At 49.6% G+C, this 14,425-nt stretch overlaps 2 protein-coding genes across 2 annotated transcripts; both read left to right on the top strand.

Moving 5' to 3' along the window:
* Nucleotides 1-777: 777 nt before the first annotated feature.
* On the top strand, nt 778-1,599 carry LOC147982988 (uncharacterized). The gene is made up of 2 exons (XM_087539408.1): nt 778-1,181; nt 1,272-1,599. The coding sequence occupies exons 1-2, from the start codon at nt 820-822 to the stop codon at nt 1,597-1,599; spliced, it is 690 nt and encodes a 229-aa protein (XP_087395534.1). The 5' UTR covers nt 778-819.
* Nucleotides 1,600-3,053: 1,454 nt separating this feature from the next.
* Nucleotides 3,054-3,623, top strand: LOC147982987 (uncharacterized). Its single transcript, XM_087539407.1, has 2 exons — nt 3,054-3,230; nt 3,321-3,623. The coding sequence occupies exons 1-2, from the start codon at nt 3,054-3,056 to the stop codon at nt 3,621-3,623; spliced, it is 480 nt and encodes a 159-aa protein (XP_087395533.1).
* Nucleotides 3,624-14,425: the final 10,802 nt, after the last annotated feature.

Genomic DNA, 14,425 nt, shown 5'->3' with positions numbered 1-14,425 from the left:
TTTTCAGCTGCTTTACACTTTCAAAGCTGAAGTGGAGATGGCAAGTCCAGGGAGTGTTGTAGAGATTGACAAGCATACAGTTCCATTCAAAATAAAAGGGAAGTCATTTCAGAAGGAGTGCTTCAGAAGGGCTTTTGTTTGTTTCAATGCTTGCTAGCAGGGGTTTCTAGATGGTTGTAGGCCCTATTTGGCTGTAGATGCTACACATTTGACTGGAAGATGGAGAGGACAGCTAGTAGAAGCTTCTGTAGTTGAAGGACACAACTGGCTATTCCCAGTTGCATTTGGTGTGGTGGAGGCAGAGTCTGAGGAAAGTTGGGTCTGGTTTCTGCAGCAGTTGTGCAACATTATAGGCACACCCCCAGGTTTAGCTATACACACAGATGCTTGCAAGGGTTTAGAGAGTGCAGTAGAAATTGTATTCCCTGCAGTGGAGCATAGGTAATGCATGCGACACCTAGTGCATAATTTCAAAAAGAAGTTCAAAGGTAAAGTTTATGATGAGAACTTATGGCCAGCATCATACACATGCAGCAAAAGGAAGCATGAACACCATTTGAGAGTGTTGTATGCTCAAAATCCTCTTGTGAAGGAGTACATGGATGCACATCAGGGCAAGGTGTGGTCAAGAAGCAAATTCAACGAAATCTGCAAAGTAGATTATGTGACAAGTAACCTTGCAGAATGCTTCAATTCAAAGTTCAAGTCAGTGAAAGGGCTCTTGTTGTGGAAAGCATTTGACAAGATGAGGCAAATGATCATGATAAAGATGGTGAAGTTGATCAATATTGCTCTGAGTATTTCTCTGTTGCCAAATTTATGGCTGCTTATGCTGACAATGTGCCTGCACTATTGGGGAAAGATCAATGGAACATAGTAGATCCAGGGTTCAAACTCCACGCTCCTGTCATTACTAGACCACCAGGAAGACCAAGGAACCAGAGGATTAGAGGAGGTGAGGAGGGTCGTCTACCAAAGAAGCGTGCTTGCAAAAAATGTGGAGTTCTGGGGCATATTGCTAGGCTTTGTACCAATGCAGTGGATGCATCATTTGGAGAGGAGGAAAGATGGACAGCAGCAAATGCTGAGGAGAATGCAGCAGCAATGGAGACTGAAGATGCAGTGGAGAATGCAGCAGCAAATGAAGCAGTGGAGAATGGAGCAGCAAATGAAGCATCTTGGTATGTGTTTGCACCCTTTGTAGAATGCAGCTACCCGTTTGTTTGCATTTGTTCTCTTTTTTGCCTATGGCTTATAATTTTATTTACCAGCTCTAGGGAGAAAAGGCCAAGAGATGAAGAAGCAGAAGATTTTGAAACCATGGCCTTTGATGGTTTTGAATCTATAAGAGAGGAAGAGGAGGGCGTAATTTTTCCAATTGTGCCTTTAAAGATTACTGAACCCATAGATGACCGTCAAATGGTCGTCAAGTGCTCGGCGAGTGCAACTACTCCATCAGCACCTCCACGAGGAAAACCCCAAGTAAAGCCCAAGATCAAAAGGAACAAGAGTCTGAAAGAAAAGAGCATCTCAACTAGGGAAACCAGGAGCAAGATGGTGAAGCCAGCTGCAAACACAAGCAGCAAGTCGAAAATTTGAATTAAGTTGTTGGGAAATGTTTGTGTTGTCAATTTGAGGGCGAGTGGATCGCTTAAAACTTGGTAGATTTGTATTAACATGTTGGCATCTTAAAACTTGGTAGATTTGAGCTACTGTGATAACTTATCAGTTGTAATAATGTTGCTTCTACTTTGGTTTCTTATTTGAGTCAGAATTCAAATTTCTATCAAAATTTGAATTTAAATCAATATTTCAATTTGGGCCAAAATTTGGATTCGAGTCAAAGTTGAAGTTGAACATTGGAGGTTCATTGCTCTGTGTGGTGTATTTGATCGAGCATTTGAAGTCCAATATTCGTAGGTGAACAGTTCGAATGAGAAATGTGCTAGAAACGAACTAGAAAACTAGGGTAAATAGCCCTATTTGAAATCAAGTTTTTTTTACCATGCCTAAATGAGGCATATATATTTTTATTAACACTTGTTTCATATATATAGGGTAAAAACGAAGTCTCACTATTTATTGATTAATATTCATATTACTACATTTTTTTGAAAAAAATATGCTTTTAATTCAAAACCGTCAAATAACACGTTTTAGATATGAAAAAGAAAAAGTAAGTTCAGATCCTTATTACTCACTCCAAAATGAAGCTATGGAGATTTTTCTAAATTTTTTTAATTATTTTGATTTTTTTTTCAAACCCTAAACCCTCTCTCCCTATTCTACGAACTCTGAAAATGTTCATAGGTGATAGCTCATTTGTGTGAAGACTTTTTTCATGAAAATGACCTACACCAAGTTTATATTTTTTTCTGATAACCTTGTCACATATGACGGCTATGTGCGCAAGAATTACAACATTTTGATTTTTTTTGAATTTTTTAAAAACATTTGAACTTGATTTCGACAAATCACTTCAAAAATGACTTTTAAAAAAACGCCCCTATACCGAGTATATATTTTTTATGGTAACTAGGTCTCATAAACGGACGAACTACGTTTGTTTTATATTTTTGCGATTTTTTCTAATTTAGTTATGGCCATTTGAAATCTGGTCAAACCCTAATAACCCCGTTGACTCGCTCATAACCCCGCAGAAATGCTCCAAACCCTAGCGTCGAACGTGCGCCGTCGGATCCTACCAAGCGCCAAACACCACCCATCAGTTGTGGTGCAGGCATGCGCGATCCGCGTGATGCATCCTAATTGGCTACCGCACTGTCCTTCTCGGGTTTTTTACGATCTGCCCCACTTTACATATGAAATTGTATTTTTCGCACATGACCACCACATGTCAGTGTTAAGAGTTGGTTCAAAAATTGAAACTACAAAATACAATGTGGCAAATTGTCAATATAGCTTCCCCTTCTCCTCTTCTCCATCTGAAAGACAAAGGCATCGAGCAGATCGAGCAATTCCTCTGTTTCTTTCCCCATCTTCTCGTTCTTCTTCCTCTCGAGAAATTCCTCTGTTTCTTCCTCTCGAGCGATATGTCGACCTCCTCGTCAGCCCCCCGTTCCACGTGGCCAGTGTATGGTCCAGTGCCGATGACTCGATGCCCTGATTGCCCATGGACTGCGCCACTGAAGCTGTTGACTTCGAAGGAGGAGAAGAATGGGAACTTTGGGTGCGAGTTCGTCAAATGCGAGAGCAAGCCGGAGGGGCAGGTTAGATCTAAGTTTTCCTCGCATCCTTCATCTCTAATTTCTCAAAAAATCTGTCAGATTTGGATTTAGGTTACATGATTTCGTTTTCAGATCGTGAAGAAATGCCACCATTTCGAGTGGATGGATGATTACATCCAAAGGATTCAAGGGTCGGGCTTGCTGGATTCGAGGGGGAATGCAATCCGCGAGTCCAATCTGCCCCATGATAGTGCCGCTCCGGCAGCAACAGCGCGTCCGGAATACCCAACGGTGGTAGATGTCGAACTGAAGACGGAATTGAAGAAGATGAACAAGAACTTCAAGCAGCTGATTGAGTTAAAGAAGCAATCCAATCTGATAGCTTTAGGAATACTTGCTCTAGGAATTTTTTACTTGATGGCCATCTCTCGTTAGAGATGTTTGTCTATTGTTGTTGCCACTGTTTAGGAATCCAAGTCTATTAATCTCAAATGCAACTCTGTTTAGTGCAACTGTCGATCACTAAATGTATGCGGTTTACTGTTAAGTTTCGACACTTTCAGTTTCGGCAGAAAACAACTACCAGTTCAGTGAGAGGATTATTTTGTTAGCTCATAACCTCGAGTATTGGATCATACCATAGCTCGTCAGATGACAGTAAGTATTACTTGAGCAGCACAAGGAATATACATCAAGTTCATCTCTTCTCTCTCACACTTGCCAAACTTTTGTCCTCGAGTTCGTCAGTTCTGCTAAAAAAACCTAGTTCGCTGGCCCAAAAAGAAGCCCAGAAACAAGCGATGTTTCTTTTTTTTGTTTAGGAAGGATTGCTTTGTTCTTTTTTGTTTCTGATTGCTTTTTTCATTAATTTGATTGCCCAATCTCTTCTATCTCATTGAGGAATTTTTTTGGCTTTCCTTTATGGGTCCCTTCATTTTTTAGAATCAAAGTATTTGCAAACCGCAGTATTATTATGCCTAGCGAACCAATACTTCATGATTAGAAAAAGAGGTCTAACCCTCTTTTTTATATACTTCAAACATAGTGTAGTTAAAACTATACTTTTGACTAAAGCCAAATATCTCAAAGTATTTGATACTTCAATATTTCTGAAAACCAAAGTATTCTTTGAATACCTAAAAAATACAGAGCTCTCAAACCAAAGCCGTGTACAAATGTACAATATGTTCTTATTTTTAGAAGGCATCTATAAACACATCATTTAGTTTGTTTGGTTAATTTTTCCCACGCCAATTAGCCGTGTCTAAACTTGGGACAAACAAAATACAAACATAACAAAACATTAATATAACACACATAACTTAACTTAGATAGGGTTGCTAGGGCAACATAAGTTCTTACATAGACACCGATAGATAATAGTTTAACCTTACATAGATAGCTCGGGCAACACACACACCAAACTCACACTACATAGTAGATAGATAGGGGTAGCTAGGGCAACGCCGTCTTCTTCGCCGCCGGCTTCACTGTCTTCTTCGCCGCCGGCTTCAGTACTCCTCCTCAAGGCCGTTGTCGCCGAGGTAGTACGGGAGGCTGTGCATGCGGTTGCGAGCGGGGAAGACGCTCTCGAAGTCGGTGAAGATGTTATAGGTCGTGAATGCGATGAACTCGCACCCACACCAATACACCTTGCCGAGCAGGTAGTAGGCATCGAACCTGTTGGTGAACTGGACGACGAGCCCTACCACTGGAGCATTGGCGTGGGGACGCTGCTCCACAAGGTTGAACATGGGCGGCGAACCCGCCAGGAGGTGGTGGAAGCCCGCACGGAGGAACCCCCGTGCAAGCTCAGTGCTTCCCCTCCAGCGGGAGAACGCCCACACGTGGAGGGATTCCTCGACGATGACGTTGGCAGGGTACCGCCGTTCCGGCACGCTGGGCGGCGCTTGGAACCTCGGCCCGTTGTACTGCATCTTGCTCGCTTCGCTGAGTGGAACGGCTTTGGCTTTTGGGGGAAGAAGAGAAGAAGTTAGAGGCGCAGATGGATCTGTAGAAGAAGAGGCAATGGAGGGCATTTTAAATAGCTGAGGGAGACGAAGTGGGTACACGCGCAAATGGCCGGCGTAGATCGTGACTCAGTGCGTGCGTGAACCGATGCGATCATCAATGTGTGAACGTGAATCGATGCGAGCGTGCTTTGCGTGCTCTGCGTGCTCTGCGTTGGCGGCTGCCTGCCTCCCCTTCTGCGTGCTCTGCGTTGGTGGCTACCTGCCTCCCATTCACGAGCATGCGTGCAGCCTGCGGCGTGAACCAATGCCTCGACATATGGACGCGACCGTGCATGCAGCCTGCCCCTTCTGCCACCGGCAGGTATGCCTGCGACGCATGAAACGACGCTGCGGAGCGACTGAATCCACCGGCAACAGTGCGGCACGGATCGATGCGTGCGTGTCGCCGTGCATGCATGCGATTAGGTCTACGTCACTAGATGCGTGCGTGGCGGTGTTCGCATGCATAGCAGGCTACATCGATGCCAAAGCCGGGCATGCATAGCAGGTTGCATCCATTGATAGCAGGCTTTTTAATTTATTACCAACAAACTAACGGGCCCGTCCTATGAACACAAACACGGCCCAACCAGCGAAGCCACAGCCACAGTCAACAGAGTCCAACATGGCCCCACAAGTCAGTTAACGGCCAAGACGGCAAACGTCTGTTATGAACATTTGTGAGAGTTTCAGCTAAGGGAATGGGGAAAAGTGAGCAAAAGTTTGAAGCATGGGGAAAACTGAGCACAACTAAGGAATTGGGGGCACAGATGGAATAAGCCCAATATTTTAAATTCAAATAGCGTTGCTTAGCGCATATGAACAAGTTTTCAGCGCACAGGACAAAATGAGCGAGTTTTACTCAAAAATTACATCTCTGAAACATTCATCCGCCATAAGGCAGGCACCCTTCAAAACATCCTTATAATAATTTTCGGGCTTGCGATGCTCATTCCCCGGCGGTGGCCCGTCCTTCACAAGCTTCTCAGCATCCCGCTTGCCCAGTGCACCTTAGCATGGGCAAGGGCCCTACGGGCACCTTCAATGCAGACGGAGCGCTTGATGACTTCGAGCCTTGGATAGGCCTCCACCAGCCGCCGCACCAACCCGAAATAGCTCCCAGGCTGAGCCTCTCCAGGCCACAACCGAACTATGAGGCCCTTCATGGCCTGTTTGGCTGCCTTGTGGAGCTCGACCAGTTGCTTCAGCTGGTCGCTCAGGGGCATGGGGTGTCCAGCCTCAGCATACTGAGACCAGAACACCTTCTCTGTCGAGCTGCCCTCCTCGGCTCGATAGAATGCGGCGGCATCGAACACACTCCGGGGAAGATCTGCGAACGCTCCTGGAGAGCTCCGGATTCGGGTAAGTAACAAGTAACTCACGTTTATGTGTTTGCTTTTCATAAAGAATGCCTTACCCGCCCCTATCTTCTTCACCTCATCCAACTCTTGGAGGGTCTTCTGGGATTCGGCCTTGGCAGACTTGGCATTTTCAATAGCCGCCGCGAGCTCGGACGCTCACGTCTTTGAGTCCAACTCCAAACTCTCATGTTTTTTATGAGAACCTGGAGCTCTTTCTGCACCTTGCCAACCTGGGCCTCGTACTTCTCCCGCTCGGTGCGCTCCGTGGCTGCCCTCTCCTTGGCCTCGACCAGCGCTTGCTTAAGGGCCGCCACCTCAGACGTGGCCCCTACAATAGCCATGATAATCCTGTCATTTTTTGCAATTGCACCTTTTTATATATATTTAAACAAGGTATTTCTTACCTTCATTGTCCTCGAGCTGCTTCTTGGCACGCCCGAGCTCTTGCTCGGACCGCTCGAGGTTTTGCTTTAGCGTGTCCACTTCCGCAGTTAGTGCGGCGGACGCAAGCAGAGAAGCCTGCATACGCATATTGACTCCTTTTTGTTAGACTCCTGCGAATTTTATTTGATCCTCTATTCGTCTTTTCTTCCCGAACGCCAAACAGAGCATCAGGGGCTACTGTCTATGCGGTAATATTATTTACACATTCTTTACTTACCTCAAAGCCTGTTAAAAGGATAGTACAAGCTTCAGTCAGTCCACTCTTGGCGGACTGAACCTTCTGGACCACCGCACTCATAATGGTGCAGTGCTCCTCGTCGATGGAGGCGCCTTGGAGCGCCTCCAACAGATGTCTGGCGCCTCCGGTTGGACGGGGGTCACCGGCATGGAGGGCCTGCTCCTCTTGGAAGGAGGTCGCCCGCCGGACTCTGGAACCTTTGAAGGTTCCGGAGCGCTGTTCGGCCTAGAGCCGGACTTGGAGCCCTGGGGGGTTTCATACCCTTTACTCCTGGAGTCCGGGAGGTCGCCTTGCGGCGCCTCCAGGACCACCTCCCCCCGGCTTGGAACCTGTTGAGACAGCACTTCGGCGCCGTCCGCAGGGCGGGGGGAGGAAGCCGTCGGAAGCGAGTTCACATCCGGCGAGTCCAGTGAACCGCTCGACGATGCGTCGAGCCGGTCTTTGGGTGGGCTGCATAATCATATTCGACATAAGGGAAAGTTGTGCAATAAAGGAATACTATGAATTACTCTGGTATCCGGATACTTACGATTTCGCCAGGGGCTTGGCCCTGGTCGGCCACTCTTCTCCGCCGTTGTCGGCGTCGGTGGAGTAGTCCGGAGGAAGGGTTCTCCCCTTCTTCGACCCTCCAGCCTCCCTAGAGAGGGAGGCCTTCCTTTTCTTCTCTCCTCCCACTGGAGTGCGAGAGGTCTCTTCTTCTTCCTCCTCGTCTTCACGGGAGGAATGCGCCTCGGAGCCGTCGGGTGATGAATCCGACACCTCCTGGCGCCGGGCACTCTTTCGAGTCCCCGTGGCCTTCTTCGTGGCCTTCTTCTCCGGCACCACATAGGGTGCCAGAACCAGCAGCTTCGCCAAGCGGGCATCAGCTGGGTCTTCGGGCAAGGGAGCCAGATAGTCGATCTGTCCGGACTTCGCCTTCCAACTCTGTCAAAGGGAAGGGAGCTTAGATCCCACATTGAGTTAAACTATGGAAAACCAATACCCTGTAAAAAGGTACAAACAACTTACCGCGCTAGCGTGACGCTGCGTGCTGAATCCGCGATCCTCGGTGGCGGATGCAGGAGCCTCGGCGCCCTTGAAAAGCACCTTCCAGGCATCTTCATACGTAGTGTCGAAGAGCCTGCTCAGAGTTTGGTGCTGCGCCGGATTGAACTCCCACAGATTGAAGGCCCGTTGTTGACACGGGAGGATTAGGCGGATGAGCATAACCTGGACTACGTTGACGAGCTTGAGCTGCTTGTCCACCAGGGATTGGATGCATGTTTCTAGTACAGTCACCTCTCCTTTGTTGCCCCACGACAGGCCCATCTCTTTCCAGGACGTGAGACGCGTTGGGGGTCCGGACCGAAACTCAGGGGCTACGACCCACTCAGGGTCGCATGGCTCGGTGATGTAAAACCATCCCAATTGCCACCCCTTCAAGGTCTCCACAAAGGAGCCCTCGAGCCATAAGACGTTGGGCATCTTGCCCACCATGGCGCCTCCGCACTCCGCCTGGTTGACGCGCACCACCTTTGGCTTGACATTGAAAGTCTTGATCCATAGGCCGAAATGGGGGCGGATGCAGAGGAAAGCCTCGCACACGACGATAAACGCCGAGATGTTGAGGATGAAGTTCGGGGCCAGATCATGGAAATCCAGGCCATAGTAGAACATGAGTCCCCGGACGAATTGGTGGATCGGAAAGCCCAGTCCGCGGAGGAAGTGGGGAAGGAACACTACCCTCTCATGGGGCCTTGGGGTGGGGAGGAGCTGCCCCCTTTTCGGGAAGCCGGTACGCGATGTCGTTAGACAAGTATCCGGCCTTCCTTAGTTTTTTGATGTGTCCCTCCGTGACGGAGGAGACCATCCACTTGCCTCCCGCTCCGGACATGGCTGGAGAAGGTTGAGGTAGGGAGTGCGGACTTGGGTGCTGGAGCTCGAGTGCGCGAGAATGGATAAGCAAGGGAGGAAGAAGGCGTAGGTGAAAATGTGGATCCTTATCCCCTTATATGGGTGGACGCGACTATGCGTCCCCACCATCCTGGTAAAACTCACTTATCTCCCAAGCGCCGTAATCAATGGCGCGGTTGGGTTACCCACGTCCGTATTGATGGGAACCCCGGAATAAGGGGACACGATCTCTGCTTTAACAAGACGTGCCAAGGAAACCGCCTCGCATAACACGCTGAGTTGGGACAGTAAAACGATTCGAATAAAAGCTTGCCGCAGTGTGATGTCACACTACGGAATATGTCAGCAGATTAGATTTGTGTAAATGTTATTCTCTCTACGGCAATATGTGGAAACTTATTTTGCAGAGCCGGACACTATCTTTGTGTTCAAAATCTTCTATGAAGTACTTGGAGGAGGAACCCGCCTTGCAATGCCGAAGACAATATGCGCGCCGGACTCGTCGTCATTGAAGCCTGGTTCAGGGGCTACTGAGGGAGTCCTGGATTAGGGGATGTCCGGTTGGCTGGACTATACCTTCAGCCGGACTCTTGGACTATGAAGATACCAGATTGAAGACTTCGTCCCGTGTCCGGAAGGGACTTTCCTTGGCGTGGAAGGCAAGCTTGGCGATACGGATATGTAGATCTCCTACCATTGTAACCGACTTTGTGTAACCCTAACCCTCTCCGGTGTCTATATAAACCGAAGGGTTTTAGCCCGTAGGACAACATACAGAACAACAATCATACCATAGGCTAGCTTCTAGGGTTTAGCCTCTCCGATCTCGTGGTGGATCTACTCTTGTACTACCCATATCATCAATATTAATCAAGCAGGACGTAGGGTTTTACCTCCATCGAGAGGGCCTGAACCTGGGTAAAAATTCGTGTCCCTTGCCTCCTGTTACCATCCGGCCTAGACGCACAGTTCGGGACCCCCTACCCGAGATCCGCCGGTTTTGACACCGACAGGCTCCTTTCTGGAAACCATAAAGGGGTGGCAATCGGGATGGTTCTAGATCACTGAGCCGCGTGACCCTGCATGGGCAGCGGCCCCCGAGTTCCAATCTGGCATCCCCACGCGGCTCACCTCCTGGAAAGAGAAGGGCCTGTCCTGGGGTAGTTTGGGAGAGCTGACCAGACTCCAAACATGTATTCAAAACATGGTGAACAAGAAGCTCAAACTCGTCAACATGGTCCAGGTCATGCTCCACCGCCGGATCCTCCCGTGCCAACAACGGGACTTCAACTTGTGGGAGTTCGACCCGGCGTAGCACCGAACTTTGAACAGGCTCTTCGACACAACTCACGAAGATGCCTGGAGGGTGATGTTCAAAAGAGCCGAGGTCCCCCTCCCATTACTGAGGATCGCGGATTCAGCGCGAAGCGCCAAGCCAGTGTGGTAAGCTGCTTTACCTTTCACAGGATACTTATTTTTTATAGATTGACTCCATGCGGGATCTAAACTCCCATACCTTTGACAGGACTGGCAGGAGACAGCCAGACAGATCGACTGTCCGGCTCCTTTGCCCGAAGGCCCAGCGGACACTCTTCTGGTGAAGATGCTGACTCCGTCTCCTTATACGGTGCCGGAGAAGACCAAGAAGGCCAAGGGAACCCAAAAGAGTTCCCGATGCCAGGCGTCGTCGGACTCACTGTCTGATGACTCTGCGGCGCACTCCTTCCCCGAAGACGAGGAAGAAGAAGAAGATGCTCCCCCTCCAGCCGGGGGAGATAAGAAAAGGAAGGCCGCCCCAACTGGGGGGCGAAGGGTCCAAGAAGGGAAGGACTCTCCTTTCAGACAATTCCACCGCCGCCGATGAAGGTGAAGACGAGTGGTTGCCCAGGGCCAAGCCCCTGGGGAGATCGTAAGTATTTGGATACCAGAGTAACTCATAGCATTCCTTTGTCGCACTGCTTTCCCTAACGCCGAACATAATTATGCAGGCCGCCACGAGCCAGTATCGATGTATCATCGGACGGCTCCCTGGGCTCGTCGAAAATGGATAGCGATCCAGTTCCGACCGCCACCTCCCCTCATCCTGCTGAAGACGCCGAGGTGCTGTCTCAAGAGGCACCGGGTCGAGGGGAGACAGTCCCAGAGGCGCCTCAAGGCGACCATCCGGACTCCGGTAGCCGAGGGGACGGGGCCCCTGAGAGCTCCAAGTTCGGCCCTCAGCCAAACACCGCGCTGGAACCTCCAGTGGTTCCGGGCTCAGGCAGGCGGCCTCCTTCTAAGAGGGGCAAGACGCCTGTGTTGTTGACCTCTGTAAATCCAGAGGCGCCGGACAATCTGTTGGAAGTGCTTCACAGCGCTTCCATCGACAAGGAGCACCGTGCTATTATGAGTGCAGTGGTCCAGAAGGTTCAGTCGGCCAGGAGCGGATTGACTGAAGCTTGTGCCAGCCTTCTAACAGGCTTTGAGGTAAGTGTTTTAGAATGTAGTAAAAATATTACCGCATAGACAGTAGCCCCTGATGCTCTGTTTGGTGTTCACAAAGAAAAGCCGAACAGAGGATCAAATAATATCGCAGGAGTCTAATATAAGTATGTAAATATTCATATGCAGGCTTCGCTGCTGGCGTCCGCCGCACTGACTGCGGAGGTCGCCGTAATGAAGCAGGACCTCGAGGGTTCCAAGAAAGAGCTCGGCCTTGCCAAGAGGCAGCTCGAGGAGAACAAGGGTAAGTAATACCCTGTCTATAGATATGTATATATAAAAGAAGACGCGATTGCAAAATGACAGGATCATCGTATATTTGCCAGGGGCCACGGCCAAGGTGGCGACCCTGAAGCAAGAGCTAAGCAAGGCCGAAGATAAAGCGGCCAAGGAGCGCACCGAGCGGGAAAAACAAGAGACTCGGGTGGGCGAGGTGCAGCAAGACCTCCAGGCTCTCGTGACGAAGCACGAGGCGTTGGAGCTTGACTCGAAGACGCGAGAGTCTGAGCTTGCCGCGGCCCTCGAGGGCGCAAAAAGTGCCAAGGCCGAAGCCCAAAAGGCCCTCCAGGAGATCGACGCAGTGAAGAAGATAACGACGGGTAAGGCATTCTATATGCAGAGCAAGCATGTAAAAGTAAATTACCGATTACTTACCCGGATTCGGAGCTCTCTAGGAGCATTCGCAGATTTGCCCCGCAGCGTGTCGGATGCCACACAATTTTACCAGGCCGAGGAGGGAAACTCAACGGAGAAGCTGTTCTGGTCTCAGTATATTGGGACCGAACACCTGATGCCTCTGAGCGACCAGCTAAAGCAGCTGGTCGAACTGCACAAGGCGGCCGAACAGGCCATGAAGGGCCTTATAGTCCGGCTGTGGCCTGGCGACGCCCTTCTGAACAGCTACTTCGGCCTGGTGAGGCGGCTTGTAGATGCCTGCCCACGGCTGGAGGTCGTCAAGCGGTCCGTCTGCATCGAAGGTGCACGCCGGGCTTTCGCCCGTGTGAAGGTGCAGTGGGCCAAGCTAGACGCCGTGAAGCTGATAAAGGAAGGGCCGCCGCAGGGCAAGGAGCATCGTACCCCCGAAATTATTATGAGGGTGTCCTGAAGGGTGCCCGTCTTGTGGCGGACGAATGTTCAAAGGATGTAATATTTGAGTAAACTTGCTCGTGTGATCCTGTATGATGAAAACTTGTTTCATATGTGCTATGCAACGCTTGTGTGAATTTAAAATAATACCTTCTATTTGGCCGTTTATTCAATCTGAGAGATGGCTAGTCCTCGGCTTCTGCCCCCATGCCACGAGTGCTGGGGTGTTCGGGATAAACCCGAGCACTCTTGTTCCCATGTTTGGGTCTTCGAGGGAGGTTCTCAGCACAACGAACAAGGCAACCGGACTAATAATGCTTTATCACTCTCACTTAGCCATAGAATTCTATAATTTTAAATTTTGGCGAAGCCCCTGGTATTCGGAAGGCCGAATTCGGGGCGCGATACACGCCTTTAAGCCGGACAGGGCCGGCCCCTCGCCCTAAGCGGCATAAGTCTTTAGGAACTCAAAAACCTCGCCGAACAGCAACCAGTCTCTCGCCTTATCATGACAGTCAGTTTTAGCTTTCTCTACTGAGGTGCTAAGCCCGGCAGAACCGGGGCACAATCGCAGTAGTTCTCCTAGCGCTACCTTAGCCGATAGAGCGGAACGTAAGGTGCCAAAACATAGGAGCCGGGCAAACCCAACATTTGACCAAAGACATGATTCGGAGCTGATGCATATAATGTTATAAGTTCAGGGTGCCCCACTTGTGGAAGTGTTCGGACTTTTCACACCATATTGTGGGGTGCTTGAGCCCCTGGCGTATTGACTGTACCAAAGTGTATGGGTGCTAAATGTCATAACTGAACATATGTATTGAAAAAAGAAGTGGATAGAGAATGCAATAATAAGCTGAAGCTAAGCATTGTTTATTTTAAAAGGCTGATGTGAAAGCAGAACGATACAAATAGTGTGATAAGCAAGACGTGGGACTATTTGACATGTCCCCCTCCAGGGGCGAGCTGCGAGACGGTATGTAAGACAGGTATTTTGCTCGTTATAGAGACCACCTGGGAATTCGACGTAGCTTTTTTCCACCTTGGTTGTTGCATCGTGTGTTCAGCGGTTGTACTACCGGACAGGCCTTCCGAAGAGTGGAGTCCTGAAAGTAGGAAATAATGACAAAATCGGGAGCCCCTAGTGCGGTTGAGCCGCATTTTTGGGCGTGTCGTGGTCGTGCCCCTCCCCCTGTGCCCATGGTATTTTCATAGCGTAGTTATGTACGCGTAGTGCTGATTTCGCAGTTTCGCGAGGGCTGGGGTTGGGGCCGCATTGCTACGCTTGATCGGAACGTGCCAGGCGGTCTTGTTGTAGGTTACTCCGGGCGCGCTTGACGGTGTCCGGATGTTTAATAGCCGGAATGGAGAATTGCCTCGAGAGGCTTCTTTGTACTTCCGGTGCGAGGGCCGCCGTGTGCTCCTCCGTTCGGAGAGAGCGTTCAGTGTTTCCATTGACCGTAATGACTCCTCGAGGCCCTGGCATCTTGAGCTTGAGATATGCGTAGTGCGGCACCGCATTGAACTTTGCAAATGTGGTTCGTTCGAGCAGTGCATGATAGCCACTGCGGAACGGGACTATGTCGAAGATTAACTCCTCGCTTCGGAAATTATCCGGGGATCCGAAGACCACTTCAAGTGTAACTGAGCCTATGCAGTTGGCCTCTACACCTGGTATGACACCTTTAAAGGTTGTTTTTGTGGGTTTAATCCTTGTGGGAT

Source organism: Triticum urartu, chromosome 2A, assembly GCF_056163025.1.
Source record: "Triticum urartu cultivar PI428250 chromosome 2A, HENAU_Tu73, whole genome shotgun sequence".
In the NCBI taxonomy this organism is placed as follows: domain Eukaryota; kingdom Viridiplantae; phylum Streptophyta; class Magnoliopsida; order Poales; family Poaceae; genus Triticum; species Triticum urartu.
This window is presented reverse-complemented; position numbering and strand designations above follow the sequence as displayed.